Below are 15862 nucleotides of genomic sequence, written 5' to 3'. Positions count from 1 at the left end.
TTCCCTCCTTCCTTTCAGACTGGCATAGCTCCCATCCTCCCACCTTGCCTTTGTCTCCTCACCGATAAGATCCGGTCTCCTCTGCGCAGCTCCCCACTCAGGTCAGCTGGGCCTCCTGCCAGGATGAAGGAGACGAAAATGCCTTCTCCATCCTCTCCTCCCACGATGTTGAAGCCCAGGCCTGTGGAGCCCTTGTGCAGGATGATCTTGCGGGGCTCTCTGGTGGGAAAGGAGTGGAAGGGTCAGGACAAAGTAGGTATAAACTGTTGTCCCTGCGAGGGCCAGCCTGGAACAAGGCCCATATGGCTGTAGACGGACTTAGGTTCCTAGGTATGATACTCTGTTGCTCCCTTTCTCTCCTGAAACCTGCTTGGCTGCTGTTTGCTTCCAGGTGCCAAGTTTCAGTTGTTCTTCCTCCCTTCTTCCTGAGGGCTTGGAGTCAACTTCCCAGTGGACAGTCTCCGACTCTCTCTGGTCAACAAACCCCTACCCTGGGCTCTAGAGACCATATCTCAGAGCCCACTCACTGGTCCTCTTCCTCCCCAGATTCTCCCATCCTACCAACTGGTGTGATTTGAACCCTGGGCCACAAGAAGGGGAATCAGTTAGGGGCTGTGGGATGGCCCTGGGGTTGATTGCACTCACCACCCACAAACTGTGCATACTTACTTTATACATGCTTCTCCGCAGTCTCAAAAATCCACCGACCAACCATGACCCCTCCTACTTTCCCCAACAACAGATTTAGTCAACAGCTAGCACTATGTACCCTTGCTGGGTGATGTGGGAGATAGAGATAAAGAAATCCCAGGTCCCCAGAAGAAGCTTAGGAGCCTAACTGAAGAGAGGAGACAAACACATGAAAACTCCGACTCCAACTAACCATGTCTAAGGAATCCCTCTGTAAATGGTCAGTGTCATCAAGTGAGAGCAGCGAGAGCAGCTGCGGCTCCTGTATATCCATACAACCTGACTCAGCACACTTGCCCAGCCCACTGCCTTCACTTTAAGCATCTTTCATCTGAGGAGCCCCAGGTCCGAGGCTCTTCCTTTCTTGCTCCCAGTCTCAGGTGCGAGGCTCCTTCCTTGAGACCCGGATGCTCTTGCTAAAGCCCTCCTCTCCTCCTACCTGGCATCCCCTCCAGGCCGCAGGGAGCGGAGCGGCCAGGCCCACCTCTGCGAAGCCCTCCTCCGCGAAGCCCTCCTCCAGGCCGAGGCCGAAGCTGAGCCCAAGCCCAGGGGCAAGCCGGAGCCTGAGAATTTGCGTGCCCTCTCCATGGCTCCTCCAGCTCCCCCCCACCCCGCCCCCGCCAACTCCGTCCGCCTACCCTTCCGGCTCTACTGCAGCCAGCCCAGCAGCCTCCCAGGCCCCACCCTGCAGCAAACCTGTCCCCCGGAACCCCTGCCGGTCCAACCAGTTCCGCAGCGGCAGCAGCCTCCAGAGTGGGGCGGGGCCGTTCCCTGCGTGCGAGGCCACCTGGCCCGCCAGCCTCCCAGCCTCCCGGACCAACGCCACCGGCTGAACTGCTCTCTTCTCTAACGTGGAATGGTTGCAGCAGAGGGGGCTGCAACTGTCTCGGGGCAGGAAATCCCGCAGCCTCCACCTCCTCAGCCCCCTAAACACTCCATCCTACCCTTTCTCTGCACTTTCGAATGGGGGCCACACACTTGGCACTCCCCCTGATGGTAGAACTTGTCCCTGCAGCCACCTCTGTCCCTCCTTAGGGTCCCAAGGGCCTGAGAGGGGGCCTCAGACCCCAAAGACACGAGGTATGAGGGCTTTATCCTCTTCTATGCCATACTACGAGGAGGCCTGTGGCCAGCCAGAAGCAATTCCTTTCCGCCCCATCCCTAGGTAGGATGCGGAGGGGCGGGGCGGGGGAGGGGGTCTTACCTGGTGAAGTCCTCCTCAGCCAGCATGTGCCTGGGGATAGGAGAGTAGCGGGCGGGGGGAACCTGAGGAGGAGCAGGGTAGCTGACCTTGCTCTCCACAGCCCCGAGATAACCCAGGCTGGAGTTATGGCTTATGTGGTTGTCAGCCAAGGCAGTAAAAGCTGGAATCGAGAAAGGGAGAGAAAAGTTCCGAGACCACTCCCCAGTGGTACCCTACTCCACCCGCCACCAAGGGCTGACCACCCCCCCCCACCTCAGATGTAAAGAGACCAGACCGAGGGATGCAGATTCCTCAGGCGTCTCCTCCCCACTCCACCCCCTAGGGTTCCTCCTCCACAGTCCCTTTCTGAATCCTGAGCTCACTCCTGTGAGTCTTAGAAAGAGCTAAAGTCAAGGCAATCTACAAAGAAAGGCATGACTAGAGGTGTGACTAATAATAATCCCTCACATCTCTATAGCCTGATACAGTTTTCCAAGGGCTTTCTCGTCCGTGATCTCATTTGATCCTTGCAGCAGTCCTATGAGGAGGGCAGCACATATATCATTAGCTCCTTTTTGCCAAAGAGGAAACTAAAGACAGGTGAAAGGGACTTGTCCAAGGGCACCCAGGTATAAGGGACAGGGCTGGGATTTGGACTCAGCTTTCCTGAGCACCAGTCTTATTCTCTCTCTCTCTCTCTCCTTCTCTCTCTCTTAACAAGGAGCATAAACTTGTTCCCTTCCAGAAACCAGGGGGCAGGGCTTCAGGACAGGGACAGGGCAGACTGGTACGTACTGCTGGCGTAGTCGGGGGGTGCATACATGTCGTTGAGGTGGAGGCTGCCTGGCTTGGCCACCTTCAGATAGACCATGTCAGATGTGTTCTTCAGCGAGGCCACAGCTTCCTCATGCCTCACATCCTGCAGATTGGTGTTGTTCACCTAGGAGAGGAGAGGCCTTAGGGCTAGCACTGGGGAGAAGAAGGGAGGGCCTCTGCAGGGAACACTGAGGGGTGCCCTTTCAGTGAAATTCAACAGTGCTCTATCTAACAGAGGTCCAAATACAGTGCTGTGAGGGGCAGAGAAACAGGGGGTAGGGGGGGACAGGTGAGGGAGTTCCAGCCATGAAGAGGACTAGGGCCTTGCTATCTGGGGACACACAACTCAGATGATGCTCTTGAAATTTCCCATGATGCCTAGTCCCTGAGTGAGGTTCAGGTGGAGGGAGAGGCTACTAGAGCTCCACCTCCCCACCCCGCCATTTGGGCATCCCCAGGAAGGCTGTCTCACCGCCAGCAGCCGATCCCCGATCTGTAGGCGTCCATCCTTCTGAGCAGCACCCCCCTCAATGATCTTGGTGATGTAGATGCTGTTGTCTCCTGGGATGTGCTGGTTGCCAATCCCCCCAGCAATGCTGAAACCCAGGCCTGGGCAGGAGCCAGCAGGGAGTGGGAGAGGGACACAAGGAGAAGTTAGAACACGCAGTCAATCCCAACCCCAATCCCCCGCACCCAGCCAAGCCACCAGCCCCACAGGAGCTCCCCCCAGGGATCCCAAACACCAGGCTGCCATCCCGAGGTCAGTACAGGTGAGATGTGAGCTCAAGAAAGAAGGATGTGAGCTGCACCAGGGAGTCAGGAAGGAAGTGAGGGTATTCCCTTCCAATTCCTACAGGGCGAACCAGGGGCCTCTGGCCAGAGCACGAGAACCCAGAGGGCCGCACCTTTGGGCCCTTTGAGCAGGTTGACCTCCATGATGGTCTCTGGTGGGGGCTGTCGCCTCCGTACCACCAACCGCACCACAGGGCCGGCCTCCTTCAGTGCCTCCACCGCCCGGCTGTGCACCACCTCTGACACATCCACCTCATTCACCCGCAGCACACAGTCATTCACCCTGTGGGGGAAGCCCAAGAGGCATGACACCTTGCCACCCCCCCTCCACCCCCTCTCCCACCTCCTCCTCTTCCTCTCCCCTCCCCTTCCCCTCCCTCCTCACCCCTCCCCATCTCAGATCTAATTCAAGGGTCATCCTGCCAGGCGGCCCTCCTCCCTTCACCTCCATCCTGCCCCTGCCGTCCCCAGCCCTGCTTCCAGGCCACCTCACCCCAGCCTCCCGTCCATGGCAGCTGCTCCACCAGGGATAATCTTCGTAATAAAGATACCAGGGTCATCGGGGACATGGGGGTTGTCGATTCCACCAGCAATGCTGAAGCCCAGGCCAGAATTGCCCTGCAGAAGGAAGTGGAGGGGCACAGTTTTCTCATGCAGAAGGCATGGGGGAGGGTTTCCGGGGCCCCATCTACCCCTGCCCCCAAAGAGCAGCTTCTCCAGGCCTCAGAAGGGGCCACGGCAGGCTGGGGCACATTCGTCACCAATCTGGCCGATTCCCAGCCTGTGCTGACCATTCTGGCGTGGAGGCCTCAGTGAAGCCATCCCCTCCCCAATTCCCCAGGCCTCAGCGAGCAAGGTCAATTAATATTTGTTAGACAGTTGATTGATTGATGCAGTGATGCAGCCTCTGAGGGCCGCCGTTTCCCCATTCTCTCAATGCAGGTCCCCCACGAGTCTTGAGACCAAGGTTCAGGGCCCTCCCCTCTCCCCGTTCTAACCCTGCCCTCCCATTTTATCCTGCCCCACCTCCAGACTCACCCGCTCAAGGACTATCTCCTCATACTTGAACATGCCATCACTGCCATTCACCTAGGGGAAGACACAGGCAGGGCCCTAAGTGCCTCCTGCGCCGCTCCCCCCTACCCCCTGGTCAACCTGCTTGTCCCCCAACTCCCCACAGAGTAGTAGGAGAGCCCAAATTGACCCTGAGACATCTGTTGGCCACAGATGGGACAGGCTGACCCTGAGGAGGCCCCCCCCTCCCCTTGCTTCCAGCCATATCAGGCCCAACCCAGCTGCTCATTTAGCCCAGATCAATTGTTTGGGACCGAGCCAGCCAGTGGTGCACTCACCAAGAGCCTCGGGGTTCACTAGGAGGGGTGCAGGGCTGGCCTGAGGGGGATGGCAGAAATTGAACATGGCAGGCAAACCATGCCACACTCAGCATCCGTGGGGGCACCCAGTGGCCTGGACAGGGACCTGCACCCCTTCTGAACAACAGCTCTCCCTGACTTGGGATCACAGACTCCCACCATGTCAGAGCTGGAAGGGCAGCAGATACCATCTTGTTCAACCTCTCCCATGTGACAGATAGTGACACTGAGGCCCAGAGAGGACGCAGGTTGTGCCTAAGGGCACACCGGGAGTTAGTGGCAGAGCAGGGGCTAGAACCTGGATCTCCACATGCTCTTTTGAGTGAAGCAAGCTGCCAAGGCCATTGATGTTCTGGCCACTCATCACCTTGCCCAGCAAAGCTCGTGGGAAAAAGAAAAGTTTCCCCCTTCAGAGTACCTCATGAACCCTCATTCTATCTCCTGTGTCCCCAAGAACCCAATTCCTCAAATGGGCAGAAGTCAATCCATTTTCTATCGAGGGGCTTTTGATCCCGAACCCTTTGTGTTTCCCAGCAGAAAGGGATCTGCTCGGGAGTCAGAGGCAAAGCCAGGGGTAGGACAGGAGCAGAGTGGACAAGATGCCCCATGAGGGAGAAGCTGATGACCCATGGACTGATTGGCAGCAGAGTCCACAGCCTTCAACATGCAATAGCCACAGGAGGAGAAGCAAGGGAAAGGGATGGAAACAGGGTTGGTCTGACCAACCCATAGAGATGGCCTCTCAGACAGGACTTACTTGTGGCCACTGTCAAGTGAAAATATGATTCTGGACAGACAAGTAGCACCTGCTCCCTGGCTTTCACTCTTATCCCCAAGAATGGAGGAGCCCTCTTGCCTCTCTCCCCAGATAGCCTGGTGCCCCTCCCCCATCTTTCTCTGGCTGTGTTGCCCCTTTCCTGACCCCTGGTCTCCTCGTCGGAAGAGGGAAGCTGCAAACCCAGGGTGAGGGCTCCTCTGCATGCCTTGCTCTGCTTCCCCTCCCACCTACACCCCACACAGCTTTGGCTTCGAAAAGCAGAGAGGAGGAGAGGGCTGGCTAGTCATGCCTCCACCTTTTCTGAGCCTGGCCCCAGGGCTTTTTGCCCTGCAGCCCTAGCAGTTGGTGGGAGGATTCTCACTGCAGCCCTACTCCTGTCCCTGATCCCAGGAGGAAGAACCGATGGCTCTTAAGAGCCCGCAAACCAACACCACTGCCTGAAGTACCATGCAACAGACACATAGGCAAAAGGATTTCCATGTAGCTCTTGTATGCATCTGGTACACCATGTGTGCCCACATGTGATAGCCATGCTTCAAGTCCAGCTCTGGTGAGACCCAGCAGCTCCCAGCTTCCACTGGTCCACCCTCCAGCCTCCCACCACCCCCCTCAGGGAACCTGCTCCCAGGGCCAGGAGCCAGCCAGGGATCAGCCCTGGCAAAGAAACCTTGACCAACTGGCCCAGCCTTGGGACTGGCACCTATCTACCAGTTGAGCAGGACAAGCACAAGAGAGTGTTTACAAGGGTAGGGCCCCAGGATGGAGGAGAATCCGCTAGAGAGGGCAAGGGGCCAAGGCAAGGGACACAGGAAACAGTCAGTGTGGACAGACAGAAGGCCAGAACCGAGGACTCTTCTCCCCAGGAAGTCCCCACCTTTGCTTCTGAGTGAGAGCACATCTGATCCCCAGAGGGGGACAGAGGTGGCCAGAACGGTCACCAGCTTGGGGCAGCCAGCACCTGCCCTCCACAACAAAGCCTCCTCCTCCCCTCTCCCTACCCTGGGGGCTGCAGAGCCGAATAACCAGACAGGCCCTCCGCCATGCATGCCAGGGACCCGGCTCTGCCGGCCCAGCCTCCATTTTGCTGCTTCTCCCACAGATGCTCCTTCCATTTTCTAAGCTGGCAGTTTATTTAGGCTGGGAGTGGAAGCCGGAGTTGTGCCCAGCACCCAGGGGTTCCCAAGCTGTGCCAAGTCAGGACTGGGGGGCCAAGTTCTCCCACATCTTGCGGTACCCAAGGGGAAGATGCCCCACCGGGGCCAGTCCCTGCACCATAGCAGCTGCCCCTTGCCTGGCTCCAGGCATCATGCCTGTTCTGGAGCAAGGAAGCTGGCTTCAGTCCCCCCCTCGCCCCCTGAGTACACATACACACTTCAGAGCTGCTTGGACAAAAGAGTCCATCCTTCTCAGCAGCCTCTCAGCCTTGCTTGGGACGTGTCTCTCGCCTCCTCCCCCTCCCCTCCCTTGCCTGTCAAGCGCCTCTCACCAGGGACACCACACACGCGCGCGCACGCGCGCGCACACACACACACACAGAGGCACACGCGTGCACACACTTGCAGCCACATGCTCATATACATGTAGCCACACACACACAGGCAAACACAGCCAAACCTGCAGCTTCATCTACAGAGACACCTCCACATCCAGAGAGACGTCCCCACATGTCCATGTGCACATTCACACACAAAGGGACTAGGACGGAGAGGGACTCATGGCATCAAGGGATGAAGCTCAGCAAGCTGGGCACATGGGCTCCTCGACATAGATTCACAGGAGCTCCACTGCCTTCCTCCACACACCTCAACACACACACACACACACACACACACACACACACACACACACACACATACACGTCCCCCCTACACAGAGCACCTTGCCCCCTCCTCCCCTCCTGTGGAGACACACACCGCACACAGCCCCCGCAGAACCTCCCGCCCCCTGCCAGACACAGAGACACTGCTAACCCCCCCCGCCCACGCTGAGGCGAACCCAATCCCCCCACACGGGAGAATGTGCCCCTCCGCCATGCCTTCGCCTCCTGACACACAGCTCCTCCCAATCCCCTCCAAATGGAGACCCCCAAACAGACACACTGGGAAGCACACACCGCCTCTCTTGGCCCAGCTGCAATGCTAGGGCTCAGGGTCTGCGGGCTGGGAGCCCTGGGAACCCGTGCTGCACCCCAGGCCTCCAGGCGCCCACTCCCCAGCCCCCGTGGGTTGTCCCACCACCACCCCCTCTGCTGATCCATACCTGCTCATACCAATCCCGGTTGGTACAGGTGCACTCGGGCCACCAGCTGGGGCCGCTGCCGTTGAGTTTGGGGGTGCTCTTGCCCGGGACTGGCTTAGGGGGCACTGGCCCCACATCCCGGCCGGTGGGAATGAGCTTGGCCTTGGTGCGGGGGGTGGGGGTGGCCCCCGCCTGCGAGGGCAGGGTCTGCGAGCTGTAGCCCCCGTAACCGGCGCTGGCTCCATTGCCCCCACCTGGCCCGTAGGGGTCGGGTACCTGCCAGTCCCCGTAGCCGGGAGGCTCGAGGCGCCGCAGGGCGGCCAGGCGGGTCACCTCATAGCACTCGGGGCACTTACAGCAGTGCTGGTGCTTGTGCATGGCACTGCCCCCCGCGGCCCGGACCCCCCAGCCCACGCCGGTTTCCACACCGCCGCTGCCGCCGCCGCCGCTGCCGCCAGGCTCCCGGGCACACTCACACTGCTCGGACCAGGAAGGGGGGGGCACCCGTGGGGGCGCCCGGGCGGAGCGGGGCCTGGGGCCGGGCGGGCGTCCCGGGGCCTCTGCCCCCACGCTGCCCCGCACCCACGGCTCCCCCTCCAGCACTGGCGGCTCCGTGTCGCCCGTCGTGGCTCCTGGGCCGAGGCCCAGCGGCAAAGAAGAAGCGGGAGCCTGGGCAGAAGCTGGGTGCTGCGAGGACCGCTCCCGCACTGGTCCCCAGGATGGATCTGAGTGGAGTCAAGAGCATCTCTCCCTGGCTCCCTTCTCAGTTGATTCCAGCCAATCAGCGTGCAGAGTCAGGCAGCGGCAGCGGCAGCGGCAGGAATGCTAAACAGCGGCTCCTTAAAGGAACAGAGGCAGTGGCGCCCCCAGGCTCAGCCCCAGCTCCCCAGATATCGGGGGTAGGGCCAACCCTAGGGCAGGGACAGGGGACTTGTGCCACAGGTGAGCTCAGCCCCCACTCTCGTGCCCCCTAATCTCCAATTTCAGCCTGTCCTCGGCCCACTCCACCCCACCCCACTACCAAGAGGGAGTTGCAGGGAGATGCTCAATGGGTCCCCGGGCTTGCTCTGAGCTGGGGCCACCAGAAGTAAAGACTTGAGGCGGCAGAACAGATCGAAGGGACGTTAGAGCAGGGTGAGGGAGGTGCTCTCTCCTAACAGGGGACCAAGGAAGAGGGCAGCTTAGGAGGCTACTCTCTTGTCAGGGCCTCTTCCTCAGGACTATTGTTCTCTCAACCTCTAGGCCCCGAAATGACTGCAACCTCACACTTGACCTGCTTCCATCACCAATGAGGGACTCAAGCCTAGAACAGAAGGAAAGGAAAGCTCTAAGCTTTTGTCCCTGGTGCACAGATTCCTGTCTCCTCAACTCCACTCCTGCATGGTTATGATGGGGGAAAGAGCTTCAGGATGCCAAGAGAGTAAAGAAAGTCCAGGGCAGAAGGAAAGGTAAGAAGAGATCTGAAGTGAAAGAAATCTGGGTGTCTGGAGAAGAAGTTGGGAATACTTATCCAAGGACATTTCCTTAGCCTCTCCTGGCTCAGTCTGTTGGCAGATGGAAGAAGGATGACATGCTGGGAAAACTCTTGTCTTTTTGCTGTTCTTTATGTCATTAGCTACCAATTATTGAATCTTCACAAAGTCCTAAGTGCTTTACATGCAAACAAAACCCCTACCAAGGTGCTACTATTATTATCCGACTTTTACCGAGAAATTGAGGCTCAGAGATGTTAATACAGCTAGGTTACACAGGTGGAAGTCACAGAATCACGATGCAAATCCTGGCCATTTGACTCCAGAGTCCACGCTCTGAACCACTCAAGTCCAACAGGTCTATTCTAAGTTCTCCTGCAGATCTCAGATCTCAGTTCAACAAACATTCATTGCACACCTACTCTGTGCAAGACCTTGACCTAGGCCCTAGGGCTACAGAAATTCATTCTTAAGTCAACAGGCATTCACTGAGCACCTGCTATGTGCCAGACACTGTTCTAGGATTTGAGGATATAGCAGCAAACAGAACAAAACACAATAAATCCCCGCCCTTGGGGTGCTCACATTCTAGTGAAAGGGCACAGACAAAAAATAGCACAATAAATAAATGAAGTATATACTACGATATATGGTGATAAGTGCTATGGGAAAAAAGAAAAAGAGCAGAGAAAGCAGGATTGGGAGTACTAGGGAAGGACATGAGGTTGTGATCATTTTTCTTCAGGTTTTTTACCCCTGCATTTTAACATGAGAATTTTCAAACATACAGAAAAATTGAAAGAATTTTACAGGGAACAAACATCCAATTGCCACCTAGATTCTCATTAACATTTTACTATACTTGCTTTATCACATGTATATCCTCCACATATCCTCTCCAACTTTTTTAAAAATGACAATTTGCAAACATACAGAAATGTTGAAAGAATAGTACAAGGGACACCTATATATCTTCCTCATAGAGCCAACAACTGGCAATGTCTTGTTATATTTGCTTTATCGATCTATCTACAATTTCTTCTGAACCGTTCAAATGTACGTTATAGATTTCATTACACTCCTCCCCTAAATATTTCAGCATTCATCTTGTGGGAATAAAGACATTCTCCCACATAACCACAATATGATTATGACATCTAAGAAAATTAACAATAATTTCATATCATCTAATATCGTCTAATGTCCAGTCTATATTCAAATTTCTCCAAACTTGCCTTTTATCTTTTTTTTTAACATCTTTATTGGGGTATAATTGCTTTACAATGGTGTGTTAGTTTCTGCTTTATAACAAAGTGAATCAGTTATATATATACATATGTTCCCATATCTCTTCCCTCTTGCGTCTCCTTCCCTTCCACCCTCCCTATCCCACCCCTCCAGGCGGTCACAAAGCACCGAGCTGATCTCCCTGTGCTATGCGGCTGCTTCCCACTAGCTATCTACCTTATGTTTGGTAGTGTATATATGTCCATGCCTCTCTCTCGCTTTGTCACAGCTCACCCTTCCCCCTCCCCGCCTTTTATCTTTTTTAACATCAGAACCTAATCAAGGCTGTCACATTGCATTCGTGTCTTTAGCCACTAGAACAGCCCCAATCTTAAAAGAAAACCTTTTTATTTTGAGATAATTATAGATTTACAAGGAAGTTGCAGAGATAGCACAGAGAGGGCCCGTGTACCCTTCACCCAGTTTTCCTCAATGATTGCATCTTACATAATTATAGTACAATATCAAAACCAGGAAATTGACATTGGTATAGTGTGTGTATAGTTCTATACCATTTTACCACATGCAGAGATTTCTGTAACAACCACTGCAATCAAAATACAAAACTATTTCATCACCACAAAGACCTACTGGTGTCATCATTTTAAAAGGTTGAGGAAAGTGTAAAAAAATTACCTCCCTTTAGGTCTCTTTACCATGTCTCATTTATAGTACGGTTGTCTTAAATATTTCCTCTACATATACTGAGCTTCACATCAGATGATGTTTTACTTATTGCTTCAACCATCAAACATTATTTAGACAACTCAAGAGAAGAAGGAAAGTCTGTTGTACGTACTTACGTTTTTACTCATTCTATTCTTTCTTCCTTCCCGATGTTCCAAGATTTCTTCTTTTATCATTTCCTTTCTGTTTTGAGGACTGCCTTTAACCACTCTTTTAGGGTGGGTCTGCTGGTGTCATGGTCTCATAGCTTTCCTTTTTCTGAGGATATCTTGATTTCTCCCTCATTTCTGAAGGATATTTTCACTAGATATAGCATCCAGGCTTGGCAGTTCTTTTAACACTTGAAATATGTTGTTGCCACTTCCTTCTGGCCACCATGGTTTCTGGTGAGAAATCGCTGATACTTGAATTGTTTTTCCCCTGTTGGTAAAGTGGTGTTTCTCTCTTACTGCTTTCAAGATTTTCTCTTCGTCTCGTTTTTAAAAGTTTGATTATAATGTGTCTTGGCATGGATTTGACTTTATCCTGTGTTGCGGGTTTGTTCAGCTTCTTGAATCTGTAGGTTTGTGTCTTTTGCCAGATTTGGAGGATTTTCAGCCATCATTTCTTGAGGACTTTTTCGCCCCCACCCTTTCTCTTCTCCTCCTGGGACTCCGATGACATGAATGTTAGGTCTTTTGTTATAGTCCCACATGTCTCTGAGGCTCTGTTCATGTTTTTGTTTTTAGTCAAGTCACCTAGTCAAGTCTGTCCTTTTCTCCTTCTTTTAGCATCTTCCTATGTTTGTTTTATATATCACATACAGAGTTTTAGCTGTCCTTAGTGGGAGAAATAGGGAGAAGCATGTCTACTCCACTTGGGTCCAGAACTAGAAGTCTCCCATCTTTATTTTTTTTAAATTAATGACACTGGCTTTTTGAAAAGTACAACTCAGTTGTTTTGTAGAATATTTTACTTCTGGATTTGTCTGTTGTTGTTGTTTTTCCCCTCGTGGTGTCATTTATCTTGTTCCTCTATACCCTGTACTTACTGTAAACTGGAAATTAGAATAGAGGCAATCTTAAATAGGCTGGTCAAGGTAGGCCTCACTGAGAAAGTGACATTTGAACAAAGACTTGAGGGAGGTGAGGAAGGGAGCCATGCAGAAGAGTATACCTAGCAAGGGAAGAGCCAGTGCAAAGGTCATGGGTAAGAAGTGCATCTGGCTTGTTCGAGAAACAGCAAGGAGGACCAAGCAGCTGGAGCAGAGTGAGAGGGAGAACGTACTAGGAGATACGATCAGAGATTTAGTAGGAGACCAGATTGTATAGGGCCTGTAGGCCATTGAAGGATTTTGGCTTTACTCTGAGAGAGATGGGGAGCCATTGGAGAGTTTTTGTGCTGAGAACTGACATGATCTGACTTGTGTTTAGCAGGATCACTCTGGCTTCCATGTGGAGAATAGGCCACAGGGGACAAGGGTGAAGCAGTGAGACCAGTCAGGAGGCTACTGAGGTGATGCCAGAGAGACGTGAGTGATGGTGGTTTGGACCAGGGTGGTAGCACTGGAGGTGATAAGAAGTGATTGGATTCTGGATGTATTTCGAAGAGAGAGTCAACAGGATTTGCTGACAGATTGAATATGAGGTGTGGTTCCAAGGTTTTTTGGCCACAGCAACTGGAAAGGTGAAACTGCCATCGACTGAGATGAGGACTGCTTTAGGGGAGGGGTCATTTGGGCAAAAAAGATCAGGTGTCCAGATTTGGACATGTTGAGTTTGAGATGTCTATCAGACATCCAAGTGGCAATGAATAGTAAACAGACCCTGTCGCCAAGATGCTCAAAGTTAGAGAAATGGACATGTAGAAGCATTTCATTACAATAACTGTGAAAAGTGCTATTTCAGAGGGGTATACAAAAAAGCAAGTTATCAACTCTACTTGTGGGTGGCGAGGGGCTTACGAAAAGTTTCATAAGAGATGATATTTTTAGTTTGCTCCTGAAGGGTGACTAGGTGTTCATTAGGTAGAGAAAAGAGAGGAGTGTCTTGTTTCCTGTATTCTTAGACCCTGGCACACAGTGGTTGCTCAGCCACACCCAAGCCAGTCACTAGTTGTGTGACCTTGGCCGTTACTTTACTTCTTGAGCTTCAGTTTCTTTATCTGTGAAATGGAAATCATCATAGGGTTTTTGTGAGGATTAAATGTAAAACATTTAGCACATTACCTTGTAACAGTGGGTTAGGGTTAATTATTATTGTTGAATGAACAAATGAATGAATATCTTCCTTCATGACCAAGTCTAGGCTAGGCTGGTAACTCAGGACCTTAAAGTCTTTTATATGCTCGGCAGTTTGCCAATACTATAGAGTGCTAGACTCTTTTCCTACATCCTAAAAGTAGCTCAGGAAAAACAAAAAACAAAAAACACCCTATAGCCTGGGCCTCTGAACTGCTCTGATTGAGGAATAAACATTGCTAAGCCTGGAGTGAATGGAGAGGGTCAAACTGCCTTCCCCACACCCTGTCCCTATTTGACTGCTCTCTCTCTCGCCTCTCTCCCTCTCTCTCTCTGTCTCTCTCTGTCTCTCTCTGTCTCTCTCTCTCTCACACACACACACACACACACACACACACACACACACACACAAACACACAAACACACACACATTTTCATTTTTAATGAATATGAGTTACATCCCTTTACATTCATAGTGAGCTTCTCCCCACTCTACAGGCTCTCTGATGCTCAGACTGGACTTGGTTGGCAAGTCAGCAACCTTGAGATGCTTTGACACTTGGAATCCCCTCCCAACTGCTAGAGTTCCAGCCTGAGGCCCCAGGGAGACAGGCGCCCCCTACAGGTCGAAAACAGCCCACGCCCCTGCAGGCGGTTGTGGTTGCTAGGCAACCGGGAGGCCCGCATGGAGACTGATGCCACAGAGGAGCCTGAGAAGGGATTTGGGAGAAGGGGACTGTTTCTCACTCCTATCCACCGTTTCTCCAGCACCCTCCCTCAGCAAACTGATGGGGTTAGGGCAGTGCGGCCCGCTGCTGTCTGATAATCTGGGCTCATTCTTGAAAGTACAGCTTCACTGGGTGACCCCAATCTTTTTGTGTGGAGAAATAATCACCCTTGCCCCAAAGCCCTCGGGTTTCACCTGGGAGCCAGAGACTGGGATTGCTGAAAGCAGGAAGTTTCTGGTTTGTGAGTAAGGGGCATTGCTGTGGGTGTGCATCCTTGGTGGATGGGAATTCTAGCACATTGGGCGTGGGTAGGAATAATTTTGGTGATTAGTCTACTAAGGTATCAGGATTTCCCCACCTTTCCCAAGGTATGGATTAGGGAACTCCTACTTTCGCCCATTAAAATAAAAAGGCCCCATAGGAACGACAATATATAAAGGATCATTCATACCTTGGTGGAGACAAGTTTCTCAGTGGCTTTCCTGAATTAGATTTCTCTATGGAGTAGGGAGAGATCCTGAGGTCTGTTGACCCCTGTGAGTAGGGACAGAGCCCAACAAGAGGGAAAGAAACAAAAAGAAGAATGGCAGGGTAGTAACACAGAATTCGGCAGCTTCCTAGTACTGTGTCTGGTTTGGGGCTAGCAAATCCTGTCAGCTCTGTGCCCTCTCTGTTAGGACCATGCTGAAGTATTCCGTCCTTAGGACCGCCTTTGGGGACCAGAAATCCACAGCTTTTCCTCCTAGTAACCTAGCATTCTGGCCCAGGAGTAGGTCCAAGCAGGCCGAAGCCGTGGGCACAATAATCCCTCCACTTGGGACTCATCTCTTCACAATCAGTACAGCAGGAGCTTCATTGTGGCAGAGCCCCAAGCCATGGCAAGCTTAGGGGAGAGCTGTACCCGGAGTCTCATCGTGGGCTTTCCCTCAAGAGTTCCAAGGTAGAGATACCAGGCTGAGGTACTGGCAGCCAGAGAGGTCCTGGTCCAGCCACTGCCCCAGTCCACAACATCTCCACAGCCGCACGATGGCAGGGGGAGGCTCCTTGCTCCCTGTGTTCTAAACTGAACTGGGTCGGGGCTGTGCCTTAGCTCTATTAATAGCCCCCTAGCCCAGCCTGCTAGCCCCAAACCCGGATGCCAGAAGCTGTGAGTCAGCAGCTAAAAATAACGAGAGCAACTGCACCCAAACCCCAATGAGCAGCGCCCCTTGGCCCTCCACCCTCAAGTTTTTGTTAATCTCAGCCTCCAGTCCAGGACCTTACAGAGGTTAAGTGCGCCATAGCTGTCCAGTCCTCCTGGGAAGAGAGGAAGGATGGACGGTGGCAGGCTCAGGGCTGAGTGCTCAAGGCTAGGGACTAGGGGCAAAGGCTTGGGGCATTCCGGCAGAGAGTCTAGACTCTGAGGCTAGAGGACTGCAGCTGCGAGCCTGGGAGCTGAGAGGTGGAGGCTGCGGGGGTTGGAAACCCTGGATGTGGTCAGGGTCAGGTCGGAATGGGAGGGGAGGAAGAGGCTGCGGGGCTGCGAGGCTGAGCGACTGGGAGGGGACAGAAAAGTAGGGATGGGGGTGGGGGGGAGGTCCATGCTGAGAGGTGAGAGCCC

The 15862-nt window shown here is 53.2% G+C and overlaps 1 protein-coding gene across 4 annotated transcripts in view; it reads right to left on the bottom strand.

The window, feature by feature from the left end:
* The window catches only part of DLG3 (discs large MAGUK scaffold protein 3), a gene marked incomplete at its 5' end in the record, with an annotated part of 59977 nt that extends 48485 nt beyond the window's left edge, over positions 1-11492 (bottom strand). For 3 of the 4 annotated variants that reach the window (XM_082681229.1, XM_082681230.1, XM_082681231.1), the window contains 8 exons: positions 63-219; positions 1895-2054; positions 2669-2813; positions 3162-3298; positions 3595-3764; positions 3975-4099; positions 4520-4570; positions 7892-8248. In XM_082681229.1, the coding sequence (XP_082537355.1) occupies positions 63-219; positions 1895-2054; positions 2669-2813; positions 3162-3298; positions 3595-3764; positions 3975-4099; positions 4520-4570; positions 7892-8248 (1302 nt within the window). Of the gene's footprint in view, positions 1-62; positions 220-1894; positions 2055-2668; positions 2814-3161; positions 3299-3594; positions 3765-3974; positions 4100-4519; positions 4571-7891; positions 8249-11432 lie in introns of those variants that run through there. The other variant, XM_082681232.1, reaches the window with a different exon arrangement.
* Between the last annotated feature and the right edge of the window lie 4370 nt (positions 11493-15862).

This window comes from Grampus griseus (genome assembly GCF_964374135.1).
Source record: "Grampus griseus genome assembly, chromosome: X".
Lineage (NCBI taxonomy): Eukaryota > Metazoa > Chordata > Mammalia > Artiodactyla > Delphinidae > Grampus > Grampus griseus.
Note: the sequence above shows the minus strand (reverse complement) of the source record. Positions and strands in the feature narration are given on the sequence as shown.